Source organism: Bubalus kerabau, chromosome 2, assembly GCF_029407905.1.
Source record: "Bubalus kerabau isolate K-KA32 ecotype Philippines breed swamp buffalo chromosome 2, PCC_UOA_SB_1v2, whole genome shotgun sequence".
NCBI classification, from domain to species: Eukaryota; Metazoa; Chordata; class Mammalia; order Artiodactyla; family Bovidae; genus Bubalus; species Bubalus kerabau.
The window spans coordinates 155180077-155198466 of record NC_073625.1 but is presented as its reverse complement, the minus strand read 5'-3'; the positions used below and the strand labels follow the sequence as shown (position 1 = coordinate 155198466).

Below are 18390 nucleotides of genomic sequence, written 5' to 3'. Positions count from 1 at the left end.
TTCTCTCCTCCCTCGTATCCTTCGCCCCGGAAGTGCTCTTCGGCACTGATTGCCGGCGTGACTTTGACCGCTTCCAGTAGTAGTGCTGGTTGCTGGACAGAGCCGGAATCGAGGGACTTTCTGTCCTGAGCTGCGTTCGCCATGAGGTTGCTGGGAGCTGCCGCCGCCGCGGCTGTGGGCCGCGGGCCGCTCCCGCGGGTCCCCGCAGCCCTGGGCTGGCAGGGGAAGCAGGTAGTGGAGTCCGGCGGGGCGAGACCGCACTACGGTCTGCACAGCTTGGGTATCTGCACAGCTGCTGGTTATTAATGAGCAGCGTCTCTGTGCCCTGGGAGGTTGGGCGGCCTCCGGTTAAGCCTTGTATTTTTGGTATACCTTAAAGACAAGAGGTAACTGGAGTGAAAATCAAGACAACTGAAAAATTAGTGTGTTCAGGGCTCGAACCCAGGGCTTCTGGCTCATTATCCAGTGCTCTTTTCAGTACAGAGTGTCATTGGGCTGAGTGCCATCTCTTTTAGCTGACCTGGTTTATTTGATTTGTAGCCTTACCTTCCCCGTACCTTTCCTGTGTTCTGTCTGCCTTTTGCGGGACGCGGGGAGAGGTCGCAGAGTGGACTAGCATTCAGTTCAGTCGCTCAGTCGTGTCTGACTCTTCGCGACCCCATGAACTGCGGCACGCCACACCTCCCTGTACATCACCAACTCTCGGAGCCAGCCAAACTCATGTCCATTGAGTCGGTGATGCTATCCAGCCATCTCATCCTTTGTCATCCCCTTCTTCTCCTGCCCTCAATCTTTCCCAGCATCAGAGTCTTTTCAAATGAGTCAGCTCTTCACATCAGGTGGCCAAAGTATTGGAGTTTCAACTTCAACATCAGTCCTTCCAATGAACACCCAGGACTGATCTCCTTAAGGATAGACTGGTTGGATTTCCTTGCAGTCCAAGGGACTCTCAAGAGTCTTCTCCAACACCACAGTTCAAAAGCATCAATTCTTCGGCGCTCAGCTTTCTTCACAGTCCAACTCTCACATCCATACCTCACTACTGGAAAAACCATAGCCTTGAATTTTGTTGACAAAGTAATGTCTCTGCTTTTTAATATGCTGTCTAGGTTGGTCATAACTTTCCTTCCAAGGAGTAAGCGTCTTTTAATTTCATGGCTGCAGTCACCATCTGCAGTGATTTTGGAGCCCCCCAAAATAAAGTCAGCCACTGTTTCCACTGTTTCCCCATCTATTTGCCATGAATTGATGGGACCAGATGCCATGATCTTAGTTTTCTGAATGTTGAGCTTTAAGCCAAGTTTTTCACTCTCCTCTTTCACTTTTATGAAGAGGCTTTTTAGTTCTTCTTCACCTTCTGCCAAAAGGATGGTGTCATCTGTATATCTGAGGTTATTGATGTTTCTCCCGGCAATCTTGATTCCAGCTTGTACTTCCTCCAGCCCAGCGTTTCTCATGATGTACTCTGCATATAAGTTAAATAAGCAGGGTGACAATATACAGCCTTGACATACTCCTTTTCCTATTTGGAACCAGTCTGTTGTTCTATGTCCAGTTCTGATTGTTGCTTCCTGACCTGCATTAGGTAGGAGTTGATCCTTTCCTGTCATGCAGAACTTTGCTTTGCTTGCTGATATCCCAGGAGTTTAATCAACTAAGTGCTGATCACCCAGATTCCATTTTACATCTTCTACTTCCCCTTATCTAGAAGTGGCTGCAGTGCATTTTGGATGTGCAGTCCTGTAGGGAGAGATTTATATTATGTCTTGATTGCAAAAATGCAGAATTCCCCATCACCATTGGAGTAAAATAAAGTTGTAGTTGCTGTTTAAAAGTTATTGTTTCAGGGTAGAAGGAATTGGCAGCCTTTTGTACACTACCTTGAACATATTGGCACTTCCGCATACAGCTTAAAAATCCTCAAAAATCCTTGCTAGCTGTGAATCTATAGTAAGAAGGAACAGGGGAAAATCAAAGTAAAATTTAGGGTGAACACTATTTCCTATTAAAGCAGCTGTTGGGAACTGTCTTTCTGATTGTATCAGCCCCAGTGTATGTTTTAAAACCTGTGCCATTTAGTAAAAAATATCTGTCCATTTATATTTAATTAATTTGAATGTATTTTTTCTGAGTTTTTTTTTTTTTTTTTTTTTTTACGAGTATGCTTTTCCTGTTCTCCTTTGCAGTGTCTTCTTTGGTTATAGGAGTTGGCAGTTGAGACATTCACTGTTTTGCCCTTTCAGCCTATCTCCTATGCCGTTTTGTGTTCATTGAGATTTCTTAGAGGAGAGATGTCCATTCAGCTCTTTCTAATTGTCCACTGTTATCTCATAAAAAGTGTACTGAATTGAGCTCTTATGTTTTCAGGCTAATTGGAAGATCTGCCGATGGTGTTCATCAGGGGTGATTCCTAATGAAAAGATACGAAATATCGGGATCTCAGCTCACATTGATTCTGGGAAAACTACATTAACAGAACGAGTGCTTTACTACACTGGCAGAATCGCAAAAATGCATGAGGTATGGGGTTCATGGTTGACTTCAGATTAGTTTGACCTTGGTTTTGATTGTTTTGTAAGGATTTAATAAACTTCACAATCCTGAAAGATTAAAAGGATGGTAACCCTGGAAATTTAATCAGTCACAAAGTGGATAGCTCAGGTTGGCTTGACATGTTGCTCTGAGGAGTTTCTCTAAAAACCATCACTCTGGGTATCCTGAGTAGGTTGCTTTTTTAAGAATTTTAGGTAAATCTGGGAAAACCACAATTGAAAAAGACACGTGTACCCTAGAGTTCATCACAGTGCTATTTACAACAGCTAGGACTTGGAAGCAACCTTGATATGTCTATCAACAAATGAGTAGAGAGAGAGAGAGAGAGAGACACACACACACACACACACACACACAACAGCTAGGTCTTGGAAGCAACCTTGATATGTCTATCAACAGATGAGTAGAGAGAGAGAGACACACACACACACACACACACACACGAATATTACCCAGGCATAAAAAAGAATGTTTTAGTGAGATGGAATCTGTTACATAGAGTGAAGTAAGTCAGAAAGAGAAAAGCAAATATTGTATATTAACGTATATATATAGAATCTAGAAAAATGGTTTTGATGAACCTATTTGCAGGGAAGGAATGGAAACGCAGACGTAGAGAATGGATTTGTGGACACAGTCGGGGACGAAGAGAATGGGATGAATGGAGAAAGTAGCATAGACGTATATGCCCTGCCAGGTGCAAAATACATAGCTGGTGAAAAGTTGCTGTGTAACCAGGGACCCCAGGCTGGTGATCTGTGACCTCAGGGGGTGTGATGAGAAAGGGAAGGGAGGCTTCAGAAGGAGTGGGTGTATGTACAATTATGACTGATTCATGTTGATCTATGACAAACAAATGCAACATTGTAGAGCAATTTTCCTCCAATTAAAAAAAGGAATGTTAAGTCAATACGATATACCCCTAAGCAGCCATAAACATAATGTTTACATATGTTTTGGAGAGATGTTTATAATGTTAAGTGGGGAAAGGGTTTAAACTGATGATGTATTAGCCTACTAGTTAAAAATTACAGTTATCAGGAAAAAATTATTTTAGAAAATCTTGGAACTCTCCTGAAGGCATAACATATCCAGTAACTCAACTTTCCACTTAAAAGTGTTACTTCAGATGAAGACCATCTTGTTAAATCACAGACTTTAGAAGCTGAATCCTTCCCACCCAGCCCTCAAAGTCCACGAGTAGCATAGAAGGGAAATACCTGTTCCCTGCACACCTGCTCACAGACTGACAAGGCAGGTAGAAGAAACGCGGCAGAGGGAGCCAGGGTGGCTTTTAAGACCAGGTGACGCTCAGTGGTAGCAGCTGCTGACAACAGCAGTGAAAAAAAGGGTTACTGTTAATAGAGGCCAAATACTGGAATCAGTTTTCAATTGAAATTTCCTGAGATGTGGTTTGACAGTTAAGTTTCTCTGTGTTCTGGTTCCTTCTGTAAAGATGTCTTCCCTTCTTGGAAGGCAGGGACAGAGAAATCTGAATCGCTCTGCTTGTGTTTAGGTGAAAGGTAAAGATGGAGTTGGTGCTGTCATGGATTCCATGGAACTAGAGAGACAAAGAGGAATCACTATTCAGTCAGCCGCCACGTATACCATGTGGAAAGATGTCAATATCAACATCATAGATACTCCTGGTGAGTTGGGTTCTTGGTTTTGTTGCAGCCTTTTGGGCAGCAACACAGTTCTTTCCTCTCCTGTGACCTAGCTCATTTTTTAATAACAAATAAAACTCCAAAAGTGTGACTGTGAATTCCCTATTAGAGAAATCTGAATGGGACCTAAAATACTTCATCTTTAAGTGGTTTCTTTGAAAAACAGTGCAAATCAATAGTGACTAGCAAGATTCCTACCTTTTACATGTTGCTGCTGATTCCAGAGGTGCCCATGCCCTAGTATCTAGTTTGATTTTGTTGGGCCCCTGGACCTTATGGTTGGTGAACGATATTGGTGGTTTAAAGAATCCACATTCTAATTAGAAGACTTCCATAATGATCAGAGGTAGACTTTTACTTGTGCACGTTGTAAAAATTCAGACTGCTTTTTAAGACCCTCACACACTTCTCTGTCTCGCTCAGGGCACGTGGACTTCACCATAGAAGTTGAGAGAGCCCTGAGAGTGCTGGATGGCGCAGTCCTGGTTCTCTGTGCAGTCGGAGGGGTGCAGTGCCAGACCATGACTGTTAACCGCCAGATGAAGCGCTACAATGTTCCATTTCTAACTTTCGTTAACAAACTGGACCGGGTGGGCTCCAACCCAGCCAGGGCCCTGCAGCAAATGAGGTACCGCACCTTAGAGCAGAGCGGAGTTACGGTCTAGCTAACAGGCCGTCCATCTAGAAGCACTGTTAATTCAGTGTCATTAGCTTTATCCTGAATTTGTTTTTCCTTTTTAAAATTCACATACGTGAATTACTTATCTTAGTAAATGGAACCCTGATGTCCATAGTTTAGTTTGTGATATGATTTTATCAACTACTTTCTCTGTATAATAGAAATATGACTTAAATTTTTAGAGAAGTTGAAGGTGAATTCAGAACTCATCTGGTAATTTGTAGTGTTATAATTAGAGAAGTTATAATCTAGGATAGGTTGTAAAAGTACCTCATGTTTATTTAGACAAACATAAAGGATTGCCTTCAGTTTTAACCTTTATTTGCGGAATTTTAATTTAATGTCTTAAATTGTCAATAGTATGCTATTTTCTTTTCATCAGTTAATGTATTTGTTAGGATAGCAGCAGTCCTTCCTTTCTAGACATAACCCAGTGGTCTTCACATGATTTTACATTTTTCACAGTACGATGTACTTCACACAGCCTTTGAGAAGAGTCGATTGCACTTTTTACCTTTTGTAGATCTGTAGATGGAGCCATAGAGTTCCTACTCAAGTCTCCCGTGACTGAGCTCTTGGATGTAGGCAGTAAAGTCTGAGGCACTGGAGAGACTAATGTGTCTCATGACAAGAGATGCGTGTTAGGGGACTTGAAGCGACGGTATTGCTGTGTGCTCTCTGATGGAGGTGACGTATTTGAGAATATGCGAGTGAACCTTTTCTTTACTGGGTGTTTGTAATACTTTCTTGGTAAAATGAAATGTTTTCACTTTTTGTTCTAATTATATTTTACTTGTGGTTGGCAGTAGACGGGCTCTTTCTACCAAGTCTTCTTCTGAATTCCAGGCAGATTCTCTTTCAGCATTTATTTGACTATTTTGGTAGTCAAATACTGCTTTGCTCCACTCCCCTTAATCTGTTACCTCATCCTATGATTCCCATTAAATAGCTTTTGAAACTTCTGAATCTGACCTCTCTGTCTTGCTTTTTCTACCATACTTTCTCATACTTTCTGTTTCCTTCTCATTTTTCACTGGGTTATGAGAAAATTTTTGAGGTTAGTCTTCCAATTCACTTCTCTGGTATTCATCTGCTTCCCTTCTGTTATTTAGCATGTTTTTTGTTCTTTTTAATCCCAGCAATTATGTAGTTCAGTTTCATATTAATAGAGGTGATTACTTCTTGGATCTTTACATTTTATTTTCTCTAGTAACTCTTTCCTTGGAAGTTAGTACTGTTTCTTGAACTCCCATCTCTTTCAAGCTGTTTGTTTCCTTCAGGTATTTGGTAGTTCTTAGTTATCTGGTCAAAGTTACAGACTAAACAGCATATGTATACTTGAATGTGAATTCCTGCCAATGAGTGTAATTTCCGTTCTGTGGTTGTGCCTGATTGGGTGCACAGGCTGATGATGAGTGTCTAATAACCACCGTATGGATTTTCCCTCTAAGGAACTTCCTTTTCAGAAAGCTGTACTTGGCTTCACTTGTATTAGCTGATCCAAGAAGGAGACGTGGGCACAATTATCCCACCATCCTTTAATTTCCTGGCCAACCACTTAGTGGCCTGTCCTCTCCCTTCTGTGTCTGATTCAGGGTATTCCGGGGATCTAATGGGAAAAACACTTATCTTACAGTTATTTTTGTTGCCTAAATAAGGTTGTGCTTCCTGAGCACAATGAATTTGTCAGTCTATTCCCAGCTGCTTTGTACCTTTGGCTCTGACCTGCTAATCAGTTCCAAAGATCTGCCATTGATTTCTTTTTTTAATTTATTTTGTCAGTTCAAAGAAATTTGATGAAGAGAAAAAGGGGTAAACATGTATTTTTATTTTTCAGGTCTAAACTAAGTCATAATGCAGCGTTTGTACAATTGCCCATTGGTTTAGAGAGTGATTTTAAAGGTATCATAGATCTCATTGAGGAACGAGCCATCTATTTTGATGGAGACTTTGGGTAAGTGTTAAAAATATACTATTCAAATCTTATATTTTAAAAAAGTATCAAAGAGAAGGATATGGATGAGTGCTTTAAATATAAACTTTTTTGAACTGAGACTGAAAAAATGTCATCTAAGATGATTTTCTTTTAATGCATTTAATTCTGGTTACTTCCCATTTGGCTTAGCATTCAGTCCAAGGGGGAGTATGTTACTCTTTGGATGATATGTGTATATTACGTACTAATATACATGGTATGGTGAAAGGCCTTCAGTTTAAACTAATGATGTAATATCTCTTTTTCTACTTTTATTCACTGATGTGTTCATTCATTCTGTAGATTTTGTTGGAACAACTACTGTGTCATGAGTATTGTTATAAAAGCTGGGAAGAAAGAAGGGATTATAAATACTTCTCTACTTACTTCATAGGATTATAAAGATAAAAAGATTAATGTATAAAAGAAGTTACCTATTCTTTTATGTAAATAAAAGAATGTTTGGGCAATACAAAAAGCAAATTGGTAACTTTTGACATGGTATTTGGTCCATCAACCAAGTTTTGAGAGACCTTTGCATACAAATCCCAGTGGTTATCAAACTGTGGCATTCAGAAAAATCACCTGGAAAAATGCACATATCCGGATCCACTAACAGGGATTCTAACTCAGTAGCTATAGAGTGGGGCCTGGTATTTGCATTTCTGGAATGCTCCCAAGTGGTGCTGATGTTTCAGGTCTGAATGCCAGAGTTTGAGTGGCACTAAATAGACAGTGTGGGGAGTTGTAAGTGATCCTTTGTTCTGAAGAGTCGCTCCGGAGCCTGGCAGTTTCTCCAAAGGTCCTTTCTAAGGGGTCCCGTCCTCTGTTTTGGAACTGAGATTACTAGTCTGGCAGGTGGATGAAGGCCATTGTGATCAGATAACTATAGAGTTTATCTTTATTGACCATCTTTTCCGTAAGGAGAAGATCAAGCCTATTCAGTGGACAAGGCGTTTCTCTCACTTTTTGTTCCACAGCTAAGTGATGACAACCGAGTTTACCTCTCACTCCTTAGAATGTAAGGGACAAGAATTTTTATCAGGTTTATTTGCTGCTATGTCCCCAGCCCTAGAACTGTCTGGTACAAAATAGGGACTCAAAAAATATTTTTAAGTAAATGATTACTTCGCTTGCCCAGAATTACCAGTGCACATGTTTCTGTCTTCTAAAGTAGAGGTTTTTTAACTTTGTTGTGCATCAGAACCACAGGTGGAACTTCTTAATATACCTGCGCCTTTTCCCAGCCCTAGACCACTGGGTATGTATATTTTGAAAGGAAGTTTCCGAAATGAAAGACAACCAGGGACCTTGCCAGGAAGGAAGAAATTAGATTCTGAAGGCTGTGAAGAGCCATTCTTTAGCATAATAAGAATTATTTTCTGACTGTTTGCGATTTGCTTCTCCCTTCCCCACCCCCTTTTTTTTTTCAGGAATTTTTTTCTGAAAAGCTTGTTATTGCTTGACATTAGATTCCATTTTTAAAGAACTACTTTTAACGTGTTCAGACTGATGTTTGTAAATATCAAGTACATCCATTTCTCTGTTGTGTGTATTTATTTGTGACTTTTAGCTATCTGGCCCCTGAAGGAATGGAGAATGGAGGTAAAGTTTGAAGAGTCTGTCATAATTAGTAAACTTTTTTTTTTTAACTACAAAATGGAGTATTCTGTATTAAAAAAAAATTGTGTAATTGGATTTGTTATTAACGACCCAGATGAGTCAAGTCTCTATCTTGCTTGTCAAAGACTGTGATATTCTGATTAATTTGATTAATAGAATTTTCCAGTACAGTTGCCCCTTGAACGGTGTAGAGATTAGAGGTGTCGATCCCTCATCCAGTCAAAAGTTCAAGTATAACTGTTGACTCCCCCCAAAACTTATCTACTAATAACCTACTGTTGACTGGACGCTATCAAAAATGAAAAGATAACGTGAAAATAAATTCATATTTATTTAAAGGTATAAAAGTTCATGCATTGATAAGAAAGAAGCAGTAATATATTGCTTTATGGTAGCCTAGTATAATTGGTGTAAAGCAGTAGCCTAGCCTAGTCATTATAAAATTATTTATGGCATATGATATTATAATCATATTCCTAATACAGTATTGGAAATATTGTGACTTAAAAAAATTACCTGTGATGGTATGCAGTTTCTCTAATTCTGTGAGAAGCATACTGTATGGATGTAATTCTTTGAAAGCAAAGTTATAAAACAGTAATTAAACTAACACATTTTTAATTTCATATTAAATATCACTTACTTATTCCTATATAATGATACACTTCAATACAAGTCTTGCAGACAATGTAATACATGTATTTTTGTATGTATTGAAAAATATCTTTGTATAAGTGGACCTGCACAGTTCAAACTTGTTTTGTTCACGGGTCAGCTGTACTCATGGGCTTTGGAGTCAGTTTGGCTTTGAATTGTATGTGGCTCATACATTTACTGGTAGTACAGCCTTGAGCGATTTGCTTTGCCTGTTTTAAACTATTTTGTCCACTATTCCGTCTGAATTTTACAGATACATATTTTTCTTATTTGTGATTTTAATGCAAAAATATCAAGAGCTCTTATCTCAAAAAACATTTTGGCCATTAGTTTATCTTTTTCATTGATAACTTATATGTTTAACTGAATATTCTTTTTTCAAATTAATTTTTATTGGAGTAAAGTTAATTACAACTTAATTGAATATTCTTAAAGCACCAAAATAAAACATTTCTTCTCTTAGTCAGATTGTTCGATACGGGGAAATTCCAGCAGAATTCAGGGCGGCGGCAGCAGACCACCGGCAGGAGCTGATTGAATGTGTTGCTAATTCAGATGAGCAACTTGGAGAGATGTTTCTGGAAGAAAAAACTCCCTCAATCTCAGATTTAAAGGCAGGTGCTCTCAAAATATGTCTTATATTAACAAGAAAAAGAGGGTTTTTTCGGGTTTTGTTTTTGTTTTTTTGTAGGGAAGGGACATGACGCTTTTATGTAGGGGCTTTATTAATGAAATCTGAGCAAAGTTGTTTAACATAATTGGTTCCTTCAAAAAAAAGTGTGACATGGCATATTAGTCTTTTTAAGTAGTAATATAAAATGGGAAAGGAATTATATAAAATTATATAAAATGGAAAAGGAATCAGTTTGTTCTAAGAAAAAAGATATTTAAACAGCAAACCTCTTGAACCTATCTATATCAAAAAGCAAACAAAGATAAACTATAAATGCACGCTGTTGACTATTTGGAAGGCCATAGGTTCCTTTACTTAGTTGTTCAGCTCTTTAAAATGAACGGATCACCTGCCTAAGACTGCTATTCAGTTTTAAATAGACAGTTCTCCACTGTTGTTGCTCGGTCACCCAGTCATGTTGCAAAGTTGCGAAGTCTGACTCTCTGCAACCCCGTGGACTACAGCACGCCAGGCCTCCCTGTCCCTCACCATCTCCCAGAGTTTGCCCAAGTTCATGTTCAGTGCATCGGTGATGCCATCTAGCCATCTCATCCTCTGATGCCGTCTTCTGCCCTCAATCTTTCCCTGCATCAGGGACTTTTCCAGTGAGATGTCTGTCTGCATCAAGTGACCAAAATACTTTAGCTTCAGCTTCAGCATCAGTCATTCCAGTGAATTTTCAGGGTTGATCTCCCTTAACATTGACTGGTGTGATCTCCTTGCTGTCCAGAGGACTTTCACAAGTCTTCTCCAGCCCCACAGTTCGAAGGCATAAATTTTTGGGCATTCTGTGTTCTTTGCCATTCAGCTCTCAGAACCACTGGGAAGACCATAGACTTAACTATACGGTCCTCTGTCGGCAGAGTAATGTCTCTGCTTTCAACACGCTGTCTAGGTTTGTCATCGATTTCCTGCCAAGAAGCAATTGTCCTATGATTTCATGGCTGCAGTCACTGTGTGCGGTGATTTTGGAGCCCAAGAAGAGGAAAACTGTCACTACTTCTAGTTGCCATGCAGTATGGGGCCAGATGCCATTATCTTAGTTTTTTATTTAGTCTTAAGTTGGCTCTTTCACTCTCCTCCTTCACCCTCATCAAGAGGCTCTTTAGTTCTTCTTTGCTTTCTGCCATTGGAGTGGTATCATACCCGTATTTGAGGTTGTTGATGTTTCTCCCACCTATCTTGATTCCGGCTTGTAACTCATCCAGCCCAGCATTTCTCATGATGTGCTCAGTGTGTTGATTAAACAAACAGGGTGACAGCCCTGTCATACTCTTTTCTCCATCTTGAACCAATCAGTTGTTCCATACAGGGTTCTAACTGTTGCTTCTTGACCCACATACAGGTTTCTCAGGAGACAGATAAGATGGTCTGGTGTTCCCGTCACTCTAAGAAATTTCCACGGTTTGTCATGATCCACACAGTCAAAGGTTATAACGTAGTCAATGAAACAGAGATAGATGTTTTTCTGAAACTCCCTTGCTTTCTCTATAATCTAGAGAATGTTGGCAATTTGATCTCTAGTTCCTCTTCCTTTTCTAAACCCAGCTTGGACATCAAGAAGTTCTTCGCTCACATAATGCTGAAGCCTGGCATGCAAGATTTTAAGCATGACCTTACTAGCATGGGAGATGAGTGCAATTGTCCAATGGTTAGCACATTCTTTGGTACTACCTTTCTTGGGAATTGGGATGAGGATTTTCCAGTCCTGTGGCTACTACTGGATCGTCCAGACTTGCTGCCATAAAAACCTTGATGGTGTCATCCTTTGCCGGGGTCTAGCCCCGGCTGATCCAGGGTATTCGAAGGAGAGACGGCATCAGCGATCATCAGGAAACAATAGATCAATTAAGCGTTAATTAAAGATATAAAGAGTGGTTAAATAAGGATAGCTCAGTGAGGAAATTCAGTGGAGAAGAGAGGCTGAGTAATTCAGCCAGAAGGTGAGAGAAAGAACGACATGGGGAGACCAAGTTTCAGTGAACAAGGCCCGCACTTTATTTTCCAAAGTAGTTTTTATACCTTAAGTTATGCATAGAGGATAATGAGGGAAGAGGTAGAGTCATGCAGTAAGCCAGGCTTTCTTCCTGCAAACTTATCATATGCAAAAGTTTAGGTGATTTGCATCATCTTCTGGCCCAGAGGCCTGTTAACATTTTAAGACCCTTTCTTCAGAAAACTTATTTTTCTCTAAAGGTGATTAGTCAGGCACCACCCTCCAAAAGCATTAAAGTTGCATTCCTATAGGGCAAAGGTGTGGTGGGCTACAATAAAAAAGAATTAACTCAAGGGTCTAAGGTTACAAACATTAAAGCTACTACTTACACCAATTATATTACTCAGTACACTGCCAGGGACACAGCAGGTAAGGGATATGGAGACTTAGCAGCAAACATTGGCCCAACAAGTGAAAAACCCTTCACCAATACAATTTCTAATCAATCTTTTAACTACTCAAAGGAATCTGTGTTTAGACAGTTTAGAACATCTCCTGCCTCTCACAGTTGGGAGGCTCTGAACAATCACATGTGGCCGGAAAAACCTATTCAGGCAGGCTAGAGGACTTCCAAAGGAGTTTGTAGGTTGAAACACTGTCACACCCAGGAATTATTAACTGGAGCTGTAAGCTAACTCTTTTTTCAGAGAGAGGTAGTGGGGGACAGCCCCCCGTAAAGTCAGAGGTGTAGGTGAGAGCACAAAGCAGAAAGTAGGCAGACTCTGATTTGGGGGGTAGATGCTCGAGAATTTCCAGAGGGACTCCTGAGGCTCGATCCCGCCTTTGCGTATGCCGAGCCTCCTTCCTCATGACCTTTGCCACGGGCGGAGTTCCTCACGCTGGCTCCTGGCAGTGATAGACTTCCAGTTGAGCTATTCCAGATCCTGAAAGATTATGCTGTGAAAGTGCTGCACTCAATATGCAATATGCCGACTCCCGGCAATCCTTTAGGGATTTGAATAGTTCTGCTGGAATTTCATTGCATTCACTAGCTTTATTAACAGCAGGGCTTCTTAAGGCCCACTTGATTCGCACTCCAGAACGTCTGGTTCTGGGTGACTAACCACACCATTGTAATAATCTGGTTCATTAAGATCTTCTTTATATAGTTCTTTGGTGTATTCTTTTCATCTCTCCTTGATCTTCAGCATCTACTAGGTCTGTACCATTTTTATCCTTTATTGTACCCATCTTTGGGCGGAATGCTCCCTTGATGTTTCCAGTTTTTCTGAAGAGATCTCTAGCCTTTCCCCATTTGTTGTTTCTTCTATTATTAAGCATGGTTCATTGAAGAAGGCCTTTTTGCCTCTTCTAGCTATTTTTGGAACTCTGCGTTTAACTGGATGTACCTTTCCCTCATTCCCTTGCTTTTCATTTTTCACTTGTTCTTCCACTATTTATAAGGCCTCCTCAGACAACCACTTTTCCTTCTTGCTTTTCTTTTTCTTTGGGATGATTTTGTTTGCCACTTCCTGTGCAGTAGGGACCTCTGTCAGTGGTTCTTTAGGCATACTGTTAATTAGATCTAGTTGCTTGAACCTGTTTGTTACCTCTGCTGTGAATTCGTACAGCATTTGATTTAAGTCATACCTGGCTGGCCTGTTGTTTTTCCTGGTTTTCTTTGGTTTACGCCTGAATTTTGCTATGAGACACTGATGATCTGAGCCACAGTTAGTTCCACGTCTTGTTTTTGCTGACTGTATACAGCTTCTTCATCTTCAGTTATAAAGAATATAATCAGTTTGATTTCAGTATTGACTAATTTGGTGATGTCCATGTGTAAAGTCATCTCTTGTGTTGTTGAAAAAGGGTATTTGCTATGACTAGTGCATTCTCTTGGCAGAATTCAGTTAACCTTTGCCCTGCTTCATTTTGTTCTCCAAGGCCAAACTTGCCTGTTACTCCAGGTATATTTTGACTTCCTGCTTTTGCATTTCAATCCCCGATGGTGAATAGAACATCTGTTTTAGGTGTTAGTTCTAGAAGATCTTCTAGGTCTTTGTAGAATTGATCAGCTTCAGCTTCTTCTGCATTGGTAGTAGGGGCATAGACTTGGATTACTGTGATGTTGAACGGTTTGCCTTGGAAACGAATTGAGATAATTCTGTCTTTTTTGGGGCTGTAGCCAAGTACTGTATTTCTACTCTTTGGTTGATTATGAAGACTACTCCGCTTCTTCTATGGGATTCTTGCCCACAGTAGTAGATATAATGGTCATCTGAATTAAATTCTCCCATTCCTGTCCATTTTAGTTCGCTGATTCCTAAGATGTCATTGTTTATTCACCATCTTCTGCTTGACCATGTCCAATTTTCCTTGATTCATGGACCTAACATTCCACATTCCTATGCAATACTGTTCTTTGCAGCATGGGATTTTACTTTCATCACCAGACACATCCACAACTGAGTGTCATTTTTGCTTTGGCCCAGCTGCTTCATTCATTCTGAGGCTATTGGTAATTCTCCTCCACTCTCCCCAGTAGTATCTTGGACACCTTCACACCTGGGGGACTCACCTTCGGTGTCATATCTTTTTGGCCTTTTATACAGTTCATGACATTCTCACAGCAAGTATCCTGGGGTGGTTTGCCGTTCCCTCCTCCAGTGGATCACGTTTTGTCAGAACTCTCTGCTATGACCCATCCATCTTGGGTGGCCCTGCACGGCGTGGCTCATAGCTTCATTGAGTTATTCAAGCCCCTTCGCCACCAAGGTAGTGAGCCATGAAGGGGATACTTAAAACAGCCAACCTCTTGGACATATCCTTATTAAAAAGAAAGAAGATAATCTAGAAATGTACACTGCTGACTATTTGGAAGGCCATATAGATTTCTTTACTTGATTGTTCAGCTCTTTAAAATGAAGAGAAATCACCTGCTTAAGACTGGTATTCAGTTTTTAAATAGACAGTTCTCCATAACAGAGAACAAATGGCTCAATAAGATGCTCAACATCACTAGTCATTAGGGAAGCAAATCAAAACCACAGTGAGATACCACTTTATTCAATAGGATGACTGTTACTTAAAAAGCAAAGTAACAAGTGTTGGTGAGGATTGAGAGAAATTGAAATCCTTGTGCATCGCTGGTGGGAATGTAAAATGATGCTTCTGTGGAAAACAGTAGTGATTTCTCAAAAAAAAAATTAAACCCAGAACTACCACATTGTTTCATTCAGTTGCTAAGTTGTGTCCGATTCTTTGCACGGACACTGCAGCACACCAGGCTCCTGTGTCCTCCGCTATCTCCCAGAGTTTGCTCAGATTCATATCCAAGAACTACCATACGGTCCAGCAATTCCATTTTTGTATACGCAAGAGAATTGAAAGCAAGGATCAGATATTTGCACACCAATGTTGACAGCAGCATGATTCACAGTAGCTCAGAGTTGGAAACAACTCAGTGCCAATCAGTGAATGAAGGACAAATAACGTTGGCGTGTTCATACAATGGGGTATTACTCAGCTTTAAAAAGGAACCAGATTCTAATACATGCTACAATATGGGTGAGTCTTAAGGATATCAGGTTAAGTGGAATAAGCCAGACATAAAAGGACAAGTATTGTACGACTACACTTCTGTGGGATAGCCGGAACAGTCAAGTTTCTAGTAGGACAGTGGTTACCAGGGGCTGGGGGAGGGGAGAATGGGAAGTTTAATGGATCCAGAGTTTGAGTTTGGGGATGAAAAGGTTTGGAGACAGATAGTGCTGACAGCAATGTGAATGTACTTAATGCTACTGAACTGCCCACTTAATGGTTAAAACAGGCAATTTTGTGGTGTTTACATTATCATAATAAAAAAAGACTGACACTTATTTTGCCAAACCACTTCATGCACTTAGCGGAGATCAGGTAAATAAACATTGTGTGTAATAAGTGCACTCAGGGAGTTTATAGATCAGGTGCACAAGGAAAGAGATGCTTACTAACATATCTCAGCTTGAGTTCTGTACCATTCACAAAGGCCTTATCACCTCAGCTCTCTAATGACTAAAGAACTCCATACAGGAAAGTATAGGTCTGGGCCTTAAATAAAGTCGAGCAGTGTATCCTAAGAACCACCAAAGAGAGGTCTTGATCTATTAAAAGGAATGTGTCAGGACTCCCCAAGACCACTCCAGATTCTGTGATTCACTGGGAGTCAGGACTCAGCATGTAGTCACACTCATGGCTCTGGTGCATTACAGTGAGAGAGTACAAAGCAGAATCAGCAAAGGGAAAAGGCGTGTGAGGTAACGTCCAGAAGAAACCAGGTGTAAGCTTCCAGGCACTCTCTCAAGTGGAGTCTTGCCGTGCATGCCTGTGTCCTCGAGCAGCAAGTCGTGACTGTACCTGTGAAATGTCTACCAGAGAAGGTCATTAGAGACTCGGTGCTGGTTTCACTGGAGGCTGGTCACATAAGGCTTCCCTGGTAGGTTAGATGGTAAAGAATTAAACTGCAATGCAGGAGAGCTGGGATCAATCCCTGGGTTGGGAAGATCCCCCTGGAGAAAGGAATGGCTACCCACTCCAGTATTTTTGTATGGAGAATTCCATGGACAGAGGAGCCTGGCAGCTACGATCCATGGGGTCAGAGTCAGGCATGACTGAGCGACACACTCACATAGACGCACCCTGCCTAGCACGTACCAGTTTCCAGACTTCCAGAAGGAAAGCAGGTATCTAGCACACATCCCATTGTTTTTGCAGCAGTATAGGCACAGCGAGCCAGTCTTCCCAGCTGCTGGGAATCCCCTGACACCCAGATTCCCAGACGCCAGCCAGGGGCCAGCCTCGCAGGGGGCTTTCAGCGAGAGCACTTTCAGTCCTGCTGTTTCCTGCTTTCTTCCAGGCTGCAGTGTACTTTAGCTTCTGTGTTGTCGTTGGATGTATCAGGCACAGTGGGAAGGCAGCACTTTCCAAGTGTGAATGTGATTCTTACAAAAGTAAGGGAAATTTGGGGTAAGAACATAGCTTTTGTTAGGCTGGTATAGGTTTAGCTTTAATTTCTCCTTTTTTCTATTCATCAACCACACTCATGTGTTTCTCTATTCAGTGGAAGTAAAGAAGGTGTGGTAAGATTCATTCGTTCCTGCTTTTGTATATATTGGAGGGTTGGAATGTCAAAAATGTGACTTTGTGGCCTAAGGTAGCCTCAGTGGTTAGTGACCGAGCCGTTTCTGGTTCCTAGGAAAAGCAAGTTTTTAAGAGAGTTTCAAATAGTAATTGCTTTCTTAACATGCTTATTTTCTTCTTTTTATACTCCTTTTATTGTGCTCAGTTGTTATCCTAGTTTTCATTGTGATGTTTAGAAATTGTGGTTATAAATGTGTTGCTTTAAGCTTTGTGGAATATCTAGGCTTCTATTTTTTTTGAGGACTGAGAAATAACTATTCTGCTCCATATTTCTGCGGCACCAACAACTGTGGTGGGCTGTGGCCACAGCACAGACTGCTCTTGGCCTCTTCCAGCCGCCAGAGCTAAAGCTCTGCTGCCCCCTCTGAGGCCTGTAGCCTGTAGCCCCTGAGGAGCAAGCCTGGGGCACGTGGATGGTGCTTGCACGAGAGGTTGGTACAGGACCAGGAGGTCGTTATTTACAGCCTGTTTCTATCAGGACCCTTAATTTATGAGCAACTTGTACCGGTTTGGCTTCCCGTATGTATATCCTTTAAAAAAAGAAAACAAATTGGTTAATTGTTTTTTTAATAGGTGATACTTTCATATGGTTTAAACATTTAAAAACTATATGAAGTTACACAGTAAGAAGTCTGTTACCTGGCTCTCATCTGCCCTGCGCTCTGTGCTGTGCTTAGCTGCACAGTCGTGTCCAACTCTTTATGACCCCATGGACCCTGCCAGGCTCCTCTGTCCATGGGGATTCTCCAGGCAAGAATACTGGAGTGGATTGCCATGCCCTCCTGCAGGGAGTCTTCCCAACCCAGGGATCAAACCCAGGTCTCCCACATTGCAGGCAGATTCTTTTGTCTGAGCCACTCTGGGCCCCATTCCTAAACTGGGTTGCCAGTTAATAGTTTCTGGTGTTTCTTTCCATAGATTTTTGTTTTGTTTTGTTTGCATATATGTTGCTTTTTCCTCTATTTTACACAATTGTTAACATACCATTTACACTGTCCGGTGTGTATGTATATAGTTTTTTCTCCAAATTGAAAGTTAGTGACATTCTAAGGGTTGAAAGCAGTTACAGTGTTGAAAGTTAAATAGCCTTTTTCTTTCAATTTTTTTTTTGGGGGGGGAGGGTATTTTGACCTTAAGTTGTAGAGAACCCCATTCCAGTCTCCACTAAAGCCAGTACTCCAAAGAGTATCAATTTATTTCAGTCATTTGTTTCTTTGTAATTGATCTGAAACACAAAATGTAACTTTAAGATGAACTAATCATTATTTTTTTTTTTTCTTTTGTAGCTTGCCATTCGAAGAGCTACTCTAAACAGGTCATTTACTCCTGTCTTTTTGGGAAGTGCCTTGAAAAACAAAGGAGTTCAGCCTCTTTTAGATGCTGTTTTAGAATACCTCCCAAATCCATCTGAAGTCCAGAATTATGCTATTCTCAATCAGGAGTAAGTTT

General features: G+C 40.8%; 1 protein-coding gene across 2 annotated transcripts in view; it reads left to right on the top strand.

Moving 5' to 3' along the window:
* Nucleotides 1-18390, top strand: part of GFM1 (G elongation factor mitochondrial 1) — a 60713-nt gene continuing 42323 nt past the window's right edge. Inside the window, exons 1-7 of one of the 2 annotated variants that reach the window (XM_055569232.1) lie at nucleotides 1-231; nucleotides 2368-2520; nucleotides 4070-4202; nucleotides 4644-4848; nucleotides 6737-6853; nucleotides 9618-9768; nucleotides 18228-18382. In XM_055569232.1, coding sequence (XP_055425207.1) covers nucleotides 142-231; nucleotides 2368-2520; nucleotides 4070-4202; nucleotides 4644-4848; nucleotides 6737-6853; nucleotides 9618-9768; nucleotides 18228-18382 — 1004 coding nt within the window. In that variant the 5' untranslated portion in view covers nucleotides 1-141. The remainder of the gene's footprint in view (nucleotides 232-2367; nucleotides 2521-4069; nucleotides 4203-4643; nucleotides 4849-6736; nucleotides 6854-9617; nucleotides 9769-18227; nucleotides 18383-18390) is intronic. The other variant, XM_055569231.1, reaches the window with a different exon arrangement.